This window comes from Vidua macroura, chromosome 21 (genome assembly GCF_024509145.1).
Source record: "Vidua macroura isolate BioBank_ID:100142 chromosome 21, ASM2450914v1, whole genome shotgun sequence".
NCBI lineage: Eukaryota > Metazoa > Chordata > Aves > Passeriformes > Viduidae > Vidua > Vidua macroura.
In genome coordinates, this window is record NC_071591.1 from 7,035,496 (window position 1) to 7,049,331 (window position 13,836).

The 13,836-nt window shown below is 48.7% G+C and overlaps 1 protein-coding gene across 1 annotated transcript in view; it reads left to right on the forward strand.

Moving 5' to 3' along the window:
- BRINP1 (BMP/retinoic acid inducible neural specific 1) overlaps positions 1 to 13,836 on the forward strand; it is an 89,094-nt gene that overhangs the window by 26,739 nt on the left and 48,519 nt on the right. The window contains exon 2 of the mRNA XM_053996709.1: positions 2,080 to 2,347. Coding sequence (XP_053852684.1) covers positions 2,130 to 2,347 — 218 coding nt within the window. The 5' untranslated portion in view covers positions 2,080 to 2,129. The remainder of the gene's footprint in view (positions 1 to 2,079; positions 2,348 to 13,836) is intronic.

A 13,836-nucleotide genomic window follows, 5' to 3' on the forward strand; every position in this document is an offset into this window, starting at 1 on the left:
CGGATTTAATAACAGTAATATTCCATCTGCAATTAGAAAGAAGTTTATATGGGACCAACAGAAAAATCAAATATTGGCTGACTTTTCCATACTTGATTTTTTTTTCCCCCATTTCTTCCTGTAATGCAACAGCTGAGTGTCATCTTTATGACTTACTCAGCTCGGGTCTGTGGAGTGCTGCTGAGCTTTCTGCAGCTCCTCGAGCACATGCTGTGCCCACGTGTAGGCTCCCACTCTCTGGCACACACAGAGGGCTCCTGAGCTGCCCAGCACATCCAGGGCTCCAACTCACCTGCACAGCAGCTCACACACTCATTGCCATGGGATGCAGCTCTGCCATGCTCCAGGGAAAGCTCCTGGAGCAGAGGGATGGCCATGCTGACCACCAACACCTCTGCTCTGTGCTCTGCTGCTCACACCAGCCCAGGCTCACACACAGTGCTGTGAGTGCAGGCACCTCTAGCACACCTCTCCTGCACTCTTAGCAAAATCTGTTCTTTCTGGGAGTTACAAACTTTTAGAGTGCTTGTAGAGGACTCAGGATCAAAACCAGAAAGTTTTCTGGAGATGTACAAAGAAGCCTGACATGAAATCTCACTGTGGCAAAGCCCTGAGTTGCCTCATTTCTCCTGCTTTAAAAAGTATCTGCAGTCTCTGTGCCCTGTGTTTTGCAGAAACAGGTGGGTATCACCTGTCCTGAGCACAGCTTGTGCTCCCAGAGTCAGGGAGCAGCCTCAAGATCCCTGCCAGCCCACAGTGTTGGCACACCCTCCACAAAACCCAGAAGGCAGGAGCCAGTTGTGAGCATGGAGATGACTTTTTCCAAGCAGCTCCCAGGGACGAGGAGCACGACCCAACAGGCTGAGCTGCTGCAGCAGCCACGTTGTGCTGTGGAAGCAGGAGGGGACCATCCTGGGTGCGGGGTGACAGCTAAGCAGGCTCCTCACCTGTCACCTGGGGCACGGTGCCAGCAGTGCCACGGTGCCAGCAGTGCCACGGTGCCAGCAGCCTGGCTGGGAGGCGGATGAGCTAAGGGCTGAGACGCTGGGAATGGGAGTCAGGAGAGCAGGGCTCTCTTCCAGCTGTACCCATGGCTTGCTGTGTAACCTTTGGCAGGGCACCTTACCCCCTGATTGCCTTCCCACTCATCATATGTCTTGTCACATGCCTGGGAGAGGAGCTGCCTTGGCACAGGGCTGTCCCCAGCCTTGCTTTGCTGCTCTCCCACCATGGCAGGGAGTGTGCCCTGCTGCAGGTGCTGGGATGGATCTCCCTGGCTGAATGTGCATGTTCAGCCTGTCACCCTGCAGAGCCTTGACCTTGGGAAGAGCCTCGAGGTCCCTCCATAACTGAGAGAGCAACAGACCCCATCCCCTGCCCCACACAGACCTCCCCAGCACCCCAGCAGGAAAGCAGGGTGAGGACATTTTTATCTGTCAGAGTTTGGCAGGATTTCATAGTTGTGTGTGTGTGTGTGTGTGTGTGTGTGTGTGTCTGCGTGTCCGTGTGTGCTCGTCGCCAAACCTGGGTAATTATTTTGTTTTATTTCTTTTTTTGGCAGCACTTGAAAGTAAGAGCTGGGTCTTTATAGATTGCTCAGGTTGCACAGAGTATGGATTACAGATCATCAGAGAGACATGAAAGCAGAAGACACGTTTCTCTGGCACAGCATTAAAGGGACAATAAAGGGGTAATTGTAGCCTAGGGTGCAGCCACCTCCTGTGCCTGGCCTTCACTCGCCTTTGCAGCACTGTGGAGAACTTCACGAGGGAAATGATGGACAAGCTGGGGTGAGGATGTCTCAGGTCAGGACCTGGTTATTTCAAAGGTGGTATATGCTCAGGAGGTTAAAGGCACCACTTAAATACATGAATAAAACACTGCCAAATACTCTAAGGTGTAACACAGGCAAACTGAAGTCTTTTAAAGCTTGCTTTTCCACATCTGTTTTAATCCTGAGAGAAGGTTGTCAAAGGATCAGAGCATTTTTAATCTCTCTCTTTCTCTCCCTCCTCCCTCTCCTCCCCTCCATTTCTCTTTCTCTCTTTCCTTCCTCCTATCCCCTCTCTCTTCCAACAGGACTCCACAGAATGGAGCAAGAATGAGAGGAAAAAGGCAGACAGAAAAGCATGAACTGGAGGCTTGTTGAGTTCCTCTACCTCCTGTTTATATGGGACCATATACTCATACAGCCCTCCCACCAGGACCCAGCTGCTACCAACCAACATGTCTCCAAGGAGTTTGATTGGCTTATTTCAGACAGGGGGCCTTTCCACCACTCACGGAGCTACTTATCCTTTGTGGAAAGACATCGTCAAGGATTTACAACCAGATATAAAATATACAGGTATGTCGGCTTCCTGCGGCTGGGATGAGTGTTTGGGTGCTGGGAGCTCTGCCAGCTCCCCTGGGCTGCAGCCTGGGAGTCAATGGAGATGCACCACTGTCCCTGTTCCACCTGGGAATGCTGCTTTGGTTCCCCCTGGCCCCCAGCTGGCAATGCAAATTGCTTCAAAGGCCGGGTGGAGTGCTCTGATAGTGAGATGAAGGCACTGCAGTGTTGTGGCAATGTGCACAGCACAGAGTGAGATGAAAAGGAGCTGAGGGGGTGGGTGTTCTTCATTCGTGGTGACAGACAGTTCACAGGCAGGTTCCCAAGCAGCTTTTTCAAATCAATGGAGCTCTGGACAGCCCAAGCCTCTGTACCAAACTCGTACATGTGAACTGCCAGTAGCTGCAGGTTCACATAAAGATGTCACCACACACGTCAGTGTGACAGTTCTCACACTGCTGTGTAGGAGCCTTGGCTGTGTGCTGCCTACCACAGATCTTTGAGGATTTATCTCCATGTATAAGTTGGACTTGGCCCAAGAACTGTGATCTTGATTTTAAAAACTGCAGAGAGTTAAAAAAACCTACAGAGGATAGGCAGAATTTGGATTTTATTTTGCCTTCTAGGTTTTTAAGCCTTAGCTGTTGCTTGTCTCAAACTCTTCTTGCCAGCTGTGCTATCTAGAACCACACTTCTTCCTCCTCATTTTAATCTGAAAAGCTGGGGTGCTCACATGAACATCCTATTGAAGCAGCAAGCACTTTGGAGTGAAGGGGAATAAGCCAGCAAGTGTCAGGAGATTTGTGCTGAAGCCCAAAGAGACTGAAAAACTCTCCCAGCCACGTGTGCATTTACATAATTATATGGTCCTGTTGTGCTTCAGAAAGACACTTGCAAACACAGCCATGCAAAGTGGTGGGCAGGGAAGTGCTGGTGAGCAGCCCGTGGCACTGTGCACATGGAGCCATGGCCATGGGGGAGCAGGGAATCACAGGGAATCACCTGTGTGCAGGGAGTGTTGTCCCATGGGCACGGAGCCAGAGCCAGAGTAACAGAGATGTGTGAGGCATCAGCTCTGTGTGGGGAAGAAAAATTATTTGTTCTTGTCCTGTGGCCTGCAGAGAGTGCAGAACCTCCTCTCCTTGCAGCAGCAAGGGCAGGTTAAAAATATTGTCCTGGCTTGTCCTCTTCAAAATACCTCAGGGGGAAGACAGCCCCAAAACCTGAAAGCTGTGCTGCCTTGCCTGGTGAGGTCTCAGTGTCTGTGCACAGAGCAGCAGAGAAAGTGCCTTTTCCCAAAAGCCTTTTTCCCTGGCTGTGCTCTGCCCTGCTCCCCTCCTGCCCTGCCTGCCACCACACACAGTGACCCAGCCTGCAGATCCCTGCCCTGCTCCTCGCCTCTGGCACTGGCTCTGCCCTTTGCTAAAGAGCTGTGCAGCCTGGGATGCCACCACGGAGTCTGCAGGGCTGGGGGCAGAGAGCCACACGATGGATGTGTTCAGACATAGCTACGAACTGTCACTGTGGGTCAGGCCACAGATCCATCAAGCCTGGGATCCTGTCTCTAAGCATCACAGAGAAATGGGTCTGGAAGGACGTTGAGAGGTCATTTAATCCATGCCTTTTCCCCAAGGCAGACTCAGACATACCTGTGTCACATCTGACAGAGGTTTGTGGGGAACCTGGAAGGTCTCCCGTGATGGAGGATTCACACCCTGAGCAGGCAGCCTGTGCCATGCCTGTGCCTCCTCCACTTTTATAAAGGAGCCAAAATCTTGTTTGCATGTGAAGCCTGTGATTTTTTGTTTTATCTGTCAGGGGGTAAGGAACAAATTCCCTTCTGGTTTGTAGGAAACTAATACGAATTTGAAGTCTTACCTCAGTTCAGGATGAACTTTATGTATGGGAAGTGGAAAGGGATCTGTGTTCTCTGTTTCTGCTGAGTGTTGTTAAACCATTTATGGAAGACACGTGGAGCAGGTGGAGAACACAGCACCCTCCTCCCAGCATGGGAGAAAACAGGCATCAGCATTCTGTGTGCATGGGAGGTGTCTGAGAGGGGTCTTGCAGATAATGACCATGCTGGAGAAGTCACCATTCCCATAAGAAACTGGAAATAAGACAAAATCCAGTGGAAGTAGTTAGGGAGAGAGTTTAGAGAGGACTGCAAGAGTACCCAGGGCATCTCATGGCCAAGCACCATGCATTGAGCTGAAGGAGGGAGCTGAGTGCTTGGGGAATGCCACTCGTGTGTGTGGTGCTTGGAGCTGCTGGGAGCTGAGCACTTTGCAAATACAAGTCTGGGACAGACCTGCTCCCACCGTGGTCAGCTGAGGGAGAGGGGAAAGCCTCACGTGCTCCAGCAGAGCAGATGGAATGTGCTTCAGCAGAGCAGGTGGGAGTCTGGCTGGATGCTGGAGGGCTGTTTGTTTTTAATATCTGGCCCTGTTGGCAGAACTGGTCACTTAAAAACTGAGCCCATGCATTTTTAAAGGGATATCAGACTCGGTCTGGCTATGGAGAATTAGTGGAGCCACAGCCAATTCTCACAGTTAAGAGCTAGACTGTGCACACACTCTCCCAGAACATTCTGTTTTACTGAAACCCACAGGGGTAAAATCTCATTTTGTGGGCTCCTTAAATTGACTCCGAGAATCTCTAAAGCTGTTGGGATTTTGTCAACTCTTTAATTCCAGCATAGAAGCCTCTTTCCTACCAAAAGATGTCTCTCAATTGCTCTTTGCACTAGACTAGCCCAAGGGAGGCACATATCCTGCATTAAGGATATCAATCCTTTCCTTAGAAAAGCAGCTGATATGGAGCATGGGAATTTTCTGTGCAATCTTCTCCTTCAATGCCCCTTTCCTCCCATACTTTTTTAGGTTGGCTGGTTTTTAGTTTGTTGCTCTGTCAGGCAGTTCCTTGGGGCACTTGTGATTTTGCTGAGTGAGGTTTGACCCCTGCTCTTCTCCCAAGGCTGATGGCAGCAGATCTCAAACCAACCATAGTGACCAAGGGTTTGGAGGGGATGTGAAATCAGTCCAGAGGACTTCACCCACCCCTAATTGAAACACTGTTGGCTGTTTAGTGCTGATTTCCCTGGTGTCCTGCAGTGTGGGAACATACACACATCACATTAGGGCCGTGTCATTTACACTGGAAAACCACTAAGGCAAAGCCACTGGTGGTGCTAAGGGCAGCATAAGGCAAAATGCAGAGTTTTCTCCTTTTTGCAGGTGATGCTAAAAAGGAAGGAACATAAAATCACAGAGGAGTCTTCCTTCTACCACTACTGAAGTCCAGAGCTTGTCAGCAGCAAGCCCAGAGCCTGTTGCAGTGAGCAGGGCTATTTTATATTCTGCATAAGCAGAATTGCTGTAGAACCTCAGAGCTGATGATATCTTTCATAGGAAGCCTGGATCCAGGTCTAGCACCCTGGCATGGACAGACAGTTCACTGTTACAACCCCCAAAGTCTTGTTACCTCCTTCCATGCATTTCATTTCAGTGGATTTTAGGTCTCTTTCTTGTAAAACCTGGACCACTGATTTTCCTGGCACCCTCAGTCAAGGCTTACACCTTGCATGTGGCATTAGGAGGACGGCAAGCAAAGGGGGAGATGTTTTATATTAAATCATGAACAGTAGGAGTGGATACAATTGCATTAGGGAAGCACATTAGTCAGCATTGATTCATACTAATAAGGGTGGTTTAGGGGGGCCTCTGGCAGGAAAATGCTGCTTTGATCATTATCTGTGCACACTGGTGCTAATGCAGAGAGGATGGCAGATGCTGAGAGTGGTTTGTGGGATGTCTGAATATTCATTATCACCGTCCTTGTTGATATTCCTAGTCATGAGAGCCTGGGGTACGAGGTACTGCAGGAAGGCTGGAGAACAGATGAAGCTCAGCTTGGCTTTGGGACTGGGGTCCTGCTCAGACCAGAAAACATCCCTGTTACCACTGAACAGTTAACAGCTTCAGCCCACTGCTTTGAAGTATGTTGTCATGTTGTCCTTTTTTTTTTTTTTCCCTTCTCTCAGAAATTATTTAGCTATAAGGCAAAGCAAAAAGTGGGCTGAGCACTGGAATACTCCATGCAAATTGCCAGGCAGAGGCATTGACAGGAATTTCCCTGATGATGCTGCTCAGTTGAAGCAAGTTCAACTAAAAAACAAAAAAACAAAACAAAAACAAAAACAAAAAAAACCCCAAAACAAAACAACAACAAAAAAAACCCCAACAACAAAAACCCCCAACAAAATAAAAACCCAAACAACAACAACAACAACAATCTTTCCTTAAAAGAAAAATAAAAGGCTTTGTTGTTCAGTGTCAGAGGTGGGAGGCAAAGAGGGACAAGGTGAGATGGGCTCATCCAGCTGTGCAGAGGCTGCCACTGCCAGTTCTATGGAAAACAGGGACAGGACACAGAGCCTTGGGAAGAGGAGCCCACAGGTAGAGTGGCAGAGGGGTGACACAGGCAGGACCTGGATTTTTGCCCCAGGCTCGTGGTGTGGCTGTGGGTGAGCTCATTCCTGCGTGCCCTGATTCCCTCCCCACCCCCTGAGAGAGTGAGATGAGGAGATGACAGCACTTGCCTGCTCTGCATTGCTGGGCAGACTTAATTAAAAGCTGCAAGATGTTTGGACATAAGGGACAGCAGCAATATAAAATGGATGATCACACGGGGCTGCAAGTGGAATGTGCATGTGCAAGAAGAAATGCGTATTTTCCATGCGTGGGAGTTTAATTCCATTTTCTGAAGTGACAGTGGGGACGGGGAAGTCTGGCTCTCTGTGTAAGAGAGCAGGGAAACCCTGGGGTATAAAAAGGAGATCTGTTCACCTTGTAACTTCTCCTGCAGTGGGACCAGTTAGAGGCTGCCTAATTTCATGAAACCTGCAAATAGAGAATCCTTCTGAGACCTCTGTCAGGTCTGCTTAAAATACACCAGCAGCTTCAAAACTTAGTGGGGGAGGTGACACCAAAGCAGCTGCTCCTGCCCATCCCTCCCTCTGTAGAGTGACAGGACAGAGCCAATTGCTCACATACACTTGGTACAGCAAGTTCCCAGATAGTTAAAAAGGAAAAGGAGCTTCTGAGACAAGAAAGGTTGGGAGTAACTGGCTGCACAAGCTGGACAGAAATTGGTTGGGGTGCTGCCTGGGGAAAAAAGCTGATTTTTTTTTTTCTCCCAAAATGTTGTTTCCTCAGGAGAACAGTGCAGATCTAGGGCAGGTCAGTGGAGAGGTGAGAGGTGTCTCCGTCCTTGGTGGTTTTCAAGGCTTGGCTGGACAAAGCCTCAGCTGATGTGTTCAAGAGCTGGTCCTGCTTCAAGTGGGAGGCTGGATTAGGGACCCCTATGGTCCCATCTAACCAACATTTGTGTTATTTCCCTCTTTCTCCAATTCAGAGTGGACACTAAACTGTGTGCTCATAAAGGGATTTGCACTGGTGAATGCATTCAGCCACACTAGAAATTTTTATTTAGTCCTAGAAAACCCACAAATCTGAGCAGCTACGTGCTCCCTGAATGTGTCACTCCCTTGGTGAAGAGGAAGAGAAGGATCCTGGAGCCAGCATCTTTGCTGTGTACATAGCACGGGCTACAACAGACTTAGAAATGCATATGCTGTTCTGCTGCTTGAATTTTCCCTTAGAGGAAAAAAAAAAAAAAAGGAAGGAGGAAAAAAGATTGGTCTCACAAAACTGTCTCACAAAACTTTCAAAGTTTTATGGCGCCACAAATTAAAAACAATGAGCCAGATTCTCTGTGACATAAATACGTGAAACTGTTGACTTCAAGGTAAATTCACCAATTTATTGGCTGGAGAATGTGTTCCAGCACACCCAGCACTGCCCAGTGCACGCACAGCCCCAGGGTTTGTATGACTGCCTGCCCTGGCTGGGAGGACAAGGAGCTTTTATAATTTCTGAGCAAAAGCAAAATGTGGCTTTTACACCAGGCACTGGGCTTGGCCAAGCTGGTCAGTGATTGTGAGGGTCTTATGGCTGGTTTTGTATCAGAATCACAGATCACAGAATTGTTTAGTCTTCCAAGATCAAGTCCCAGCTGTGCCTGAAGCCCACCTTGTCCCCAGCCCAGAGCACTGGGCACCTCCAGGGATGGGCACTCCAAACCTCCCTGGGCAGCCCCTGCCAATGCCTGACCACCCTTTCCATTAAAAAATTCTTCCTGATGTCCTGCCTTGGCACAGCTTGGGGTAATTTCTCTTGTCACTTGTTACTTGTCACTTGTCACTCCTGTCAGGAAGTTGTAGAGAGCAAAGAAGGTCCCCAGGCTAAAGTTGACTCCAACCTACAGAAGTTTGGCCTTTCTTAACTGGAACTTCCAGGCAGATTTCATGCAAAATTGTGATTTCCAGAGCTGAGGAACTCACCTGGCAGAAAAACAGTCTGACAGATGATAAAGAAAAGAAAAAAAGTAAATTTTTAACTAGATGACTTTCTGGTCTCATTCATTCTGTGGCCAGGGGACAGCAAAGGGACAGGATTGTGCAGATGGAGGCAGGAGGGTGACAAAGGGGGACAGGTGAGGCTGCTCTTTCCAGCAGCAATGTGCATTAAAGTTCTTTTAAAGTGGTTGTGAAGTTGTTTTGGTTGTGCTAAGTTCTGGCACAGAAAAAATCTTTTAGAGCTGCTTCCATCATCTTTTCTGGCCGCTCTTCTCTCCATTCCTCATTGGCTGTTTTTGCTGTCTCTTTATTGCATTGAATTTAATCTACTGGTCACTAGAGCAGTACAAAGAATTGATTTTGTGGTTCACTGGTTGTACAGAACAAAAATAATATTAAAAATGGGTTGATATGAAATGGATGTTTGTTCAACTTTTCAGTAAAATGAAAAAAATCGAAACATTTCATTTCAGGCTCAGTGAAAATTTTAAGTCTTGCCCTTTATTTTCACTTTATTAATCCAGTGATTTTTTTTTCCCCGCAATTTTTAAGGCACTAAAGTTCATCTCAAGACATGAAGTCAAGTAGTGCCACTTCAAAAATGTCAGAAGAGGAACATTTTGATTTTGAGTGTATTGTGTTTAGCTGTTTGTTCTTCAGTTTGAATTTCCAAGGAGTTTTTATAACCTTGAGTTAGGGAAAGACTGAAAAAAAAAAATAAAGACTGACTGTCGTGTTCACTCTGTGACTTTGAAATCTTGAAATTCCCTAGGGTCCAGCTTTGATTTTCCCTGGGTTCAGCATCTTAGGATAAAGAAAAAAAAACAATAATAATTTCCCCAGGATGGCTGGGCAAAGGAGTGAGAGCCAGGATGAGCAGCAGGAATGCAGCTGTGCCTGGGAAGGCTCGTGGTGCTTCCCAAACCCAGGCTGGGTGCAGGGACCCGGGTGCTGTGACAGTGACAAACTGCACGGCACAGCTGCGCTCACAGATCCTCTCTCACACACCCTGGCAGGTTTTCAGTCCTGTTCCACTTGACTGGATGTCTGAAGCATCCAAGAAAGCACTGTGAACGTTCTTCTCAAACAGCATTAAGGTGATGCTTAGCTCAGGTATGAATTGATGGGCACTGTTAGGCCTTTTAATCTTTGCTTAGGGTTTTTTAGTTGTGCTGAAGTTCTGCTGACAAGGTTTTCTTATTAGGGTTTTATGCTATGTGTTTAAAGGGGACATCAAATTTTTTGTTTTCCAGTCACAGGCAAGGCTTTTTTAGGAGAGACAGCACGGCAATTGAAGGACAGAGGGAGCTGAGATGAAAGGAGGTTCTTTTCTCCGTGTGGGATGAGCAACGGAAATCCATACAGGCAAAAATACAGAATCTCCCTAGTTTATACAATGCCTGTAAACGAGTGATGTACATTGGTTTGTAATCAGTACATGCCGTGTAAATAAATGTGTGCAAACCAAAACCTGAAATCCATTTCCACAGTGCATGTAAACAGTGAAGCCTCCTAGTGTTGTCTTCGATGTAAACGCTCATCTAAAAATGACATTACTACACGTTTATGCAACTTTACGAAAGCCACAATTTAAATTCCTGTCTCAGCAGCTCTAAAAGCAGTTGGCAAACAGGAACCATTCAGTGATGGGCATGAACCAGACAATTCCATCACGCAGCATCTCCTTCAGCCCCAGCCTTCATTCTTCATGCAGTGCAGGGACTGCTGTTGTTACATCCCCTGCATAATGCAGCTCCCTGCACATGTGCAGCTTTCCACGGATTTGCATGAGCAGAATAAAGGCAGGAGCAGGGGCTGGCAGGGAATGGCTGGGGCTGAGCTGTGCAGGGCTGTGTCCTGGGGTGTCTGAGCAGGCACAGAGCTTGGCCCTGGTCAGGCTGGAGGAGCAGCTGCTCTGGCTGCCTTTGGATTCGGATGGCGACGGCTTGGGAACATCCCTGGCAGCTGCAAGGCTTGACAGAAGGACATATCTCTCCTTCTCTTTGATATTGTTGAGAACAGAGGGTAAGAGGAAGGAGAGGTGGCACCAGCCTTTGATATGCCAGGAGCTGCTGAAATGTGGGAGCAGGAAATCTGTCCAGGCTCGGGAAGGGCAGCCCTGCATCGAAGGCGGCAGCGCACGCCCGGCCACAGGGACGGCGTGGAGGCAGAGCAGTTGATAAGTTCACATTCTGAGGAGGCTCCTGTGGTTAGGACACGCCAGTTCCTCTGGAGAAAAGCACTCCTGTGAACTGTGTGCCTGGAAAGGCAGATCAGTGCCTGCCTGCCCTGCCTGCTGATCCAGGGAAGCTCTTAGCTGGGCTGGCCGAGTGCTAGCACAGATCTCCAGAGTTGCAGCTTCCAGCAGGAAAATTCCCAGTCTCCATCCATAACAAAATATTTTGATCCTCCTCCCAGTGAATCCCAGAAGCAGCACAGAAATATTTTATTCACTGAACCTTTCCAAAGAAATCTGCATCCTGCTGGGCTTGGACAAGGATGTCCACAGCCTGTCCCATCGGAGACCTCCTGCAGGGTGGGGGGGTGTTCCCCTCCGCATGTCAAGTGGAGGCTGTGCCCAGCAGGGCTGCTCCCAGCATGCTGTGACAGCAATGACTCTGCACATTCATCTCAGATTCCTCCAGAGCAGCAGACTATGGTCCAGTGGCTTGGGAACATATTTTAAAAGCTAACAAGGCAAAGAGAAGCCTTCCTTTCACTCTCGTTCTTAAGAAAAATATTTTTAGCTGTTTTTTAAAATTATTTTTAATAATCTTATTAATTCTGTTTTCAAACCAGGCAGATGCTTATTTCAGCAGAGAAGCTGTTACATTAAAATAAAAAAGTCATCCTGTTAGATAGAATAATTTTGTTCAGGCACAAGTAGCATTGGTAGAAGATATTATAGGGTTTTTTCTTTTTTATTTCTGGATCCCTCCAATGTTTCCCTTGGGTTACAGAAAGGATATTTTTTTTCCCCTTTCTTTTTTGCTGATTGCTACCCACCAGGCTCTGTAAATGGAACAAGAAGTGTCCACCAGGACAGCTGCAGCCATCCAGGCAACTTTTCTGGGCTAAGCTGCTAAAAGCAGGTACAGAACCCAAGGACACAAAGAAAGCCTGGAATCAGCTTTGCCTGCAGCAGGGTTTGGGTCAGCCCTTTGTGGCAGGATCTGCTCTGCAGGCAGTGTGATATCAAATATTCCTGTGCAGAGCCAGCACTTCCTTTGTGCCGCTGCCCACGTGTGCCCGGGAAGGAGCTGACACAGCACCCAGGTGTCCTGGCACAGCCCAGCTTCCCTCAGGAGAGCTCTGGGCAGGTGAGACCTGCTCTGCTCCAAGGCACGGGGCTGATGGAGGCAGCATTTGGCTGCCAGGAGTGTGCACCAGGGCTCTGTTAGCTGGTGGCCAAGCCTGGGAGCTCTTGTGACCAAACCCCTCTCACACCTGCAGCTCTTCACCCTTCCAGCACTGGCATGGTGACCACAAAGTCCTTACAGGAAGCTGCTGTGAGGTTTCCTTCACTGTGGAATTATTTTCTTCCTGGTCAAATTCATCCCATCAAGTGAAAACCATGGAGAGAGGGAGGAGAGGAGATGAGTAGGGATTGTGTTTACATCCACCCAGCTCTCTGGGATGATGCACTGCAGTGCAGGCTGTTGGCGGCCGCTGCCTCCCCCTCCTCCTCCTCCTCCTCCTCCTTCTTCTCTCTCCCTGCCAGACTTCTCGCAGCTGCCTGGCTCTGGAACCACTATTCCAAGAAGACAGAGATGCTCCCCATCCCCACGCTCTGTGGCATGGGAAAGCCTCTGACCTGCTCCAGCACCTGCCTGAGAGGGAGCCTTGAGGTCTGGCAGTGGCAGCTGCCAGCAGGGCCAGGCTGGGGCTTCCAGAGGGGTGGGATCCTCTAAAGGATCTGTGATGCTTCTAAATCAAAGTCCTGCTGACAACACAGAGCACTAAATGCCTGCCTGGGGATCTGCTCCTACAGTCATGTGACGACATCAGAATTTAAGCTTTAATTAAGAAATGAGTGCAGGCAGGGAGGGAAGAGTCTCTAGTCCTTATGGCTACAAAAGAAAGCTTGGAAACATGACCTGAGTGCAACCAACATCTGCTTTAATGTGCAGATGGCTCCCAGCAGAGGGGTGAGCAGCCGGGAGAGGAAGCCATTCCATCAAACCCTCAATCAGGTCAAGCCAGCTTGTGCTTCTGCTTGCAATGAAAGAGCTTTTTTTGGAGAGAGAGTCCAGAAAAACTGTGCTGCAACAGAATTAAATAGAACTGTGGAAGGCTAGAGAGGCTTGGGTTGGAAGGGACCTTAAAGATCATCTAGTCCAGACACGCTGACATGGGCAGGAATGCCAACCATGAGATCAAGTTGCTCAGGCTGTCCTGCAGCTTTTCTGGGCCAGGTTTCACAGGAAAAATGTCTGGTGGTGTGAGAGCTGCCTAACTGAACCTGCCAATGGTGCACAGCACTTTTTAGGCAGCAGCATGGAAATTCTCTGCTCTGGGATTGGGGCAGGAGGTGTTTTGCCTCCTGGAGTTCCTTAGCCCAGACTGAAGGGACACCTTTAATGCCCCTTGTATCCACACCTGCTGGCCCCAACCCCCATGGTGTGCTTTCTCCTGCCATCAAGTTTCAGCAAGGGTAGGGAACAACCAGGAATTCTAGAGGCCAGTTAAGGAAAAGCCTCTGGATACTCTCCATCTCCCAGGGATACACAAGGCTTGTTGAAGGAGAACCCCATTTGATGGCTGTGCTCTCTCCAGGGTCAGGAGACTCCAAAATGCTGATATTGCAACAGGCTCTCATTCCCCTGAGTGAGTGTCATGGAAAAGCCCCTGGAAGAGTTCCCCTGTTGCTTACAGCTGCGACCAGTTCTGGACTCTGACTCAGTGAAGCGTCCTGACATTGGAGCTTGTCATTCCTGCAATAAAAGTGTCTCTTGGCAAGCTGCAAACACAGGTTTCATGGGCTGGTAGTGACTGGCAGCTCTGCTGCAGCGTGGGCTGGGTTTGAGTGCTGATTTGAGATCTGAACATCACAGAGCACTCGGGGCATTCAGGTTGGATGAGGATG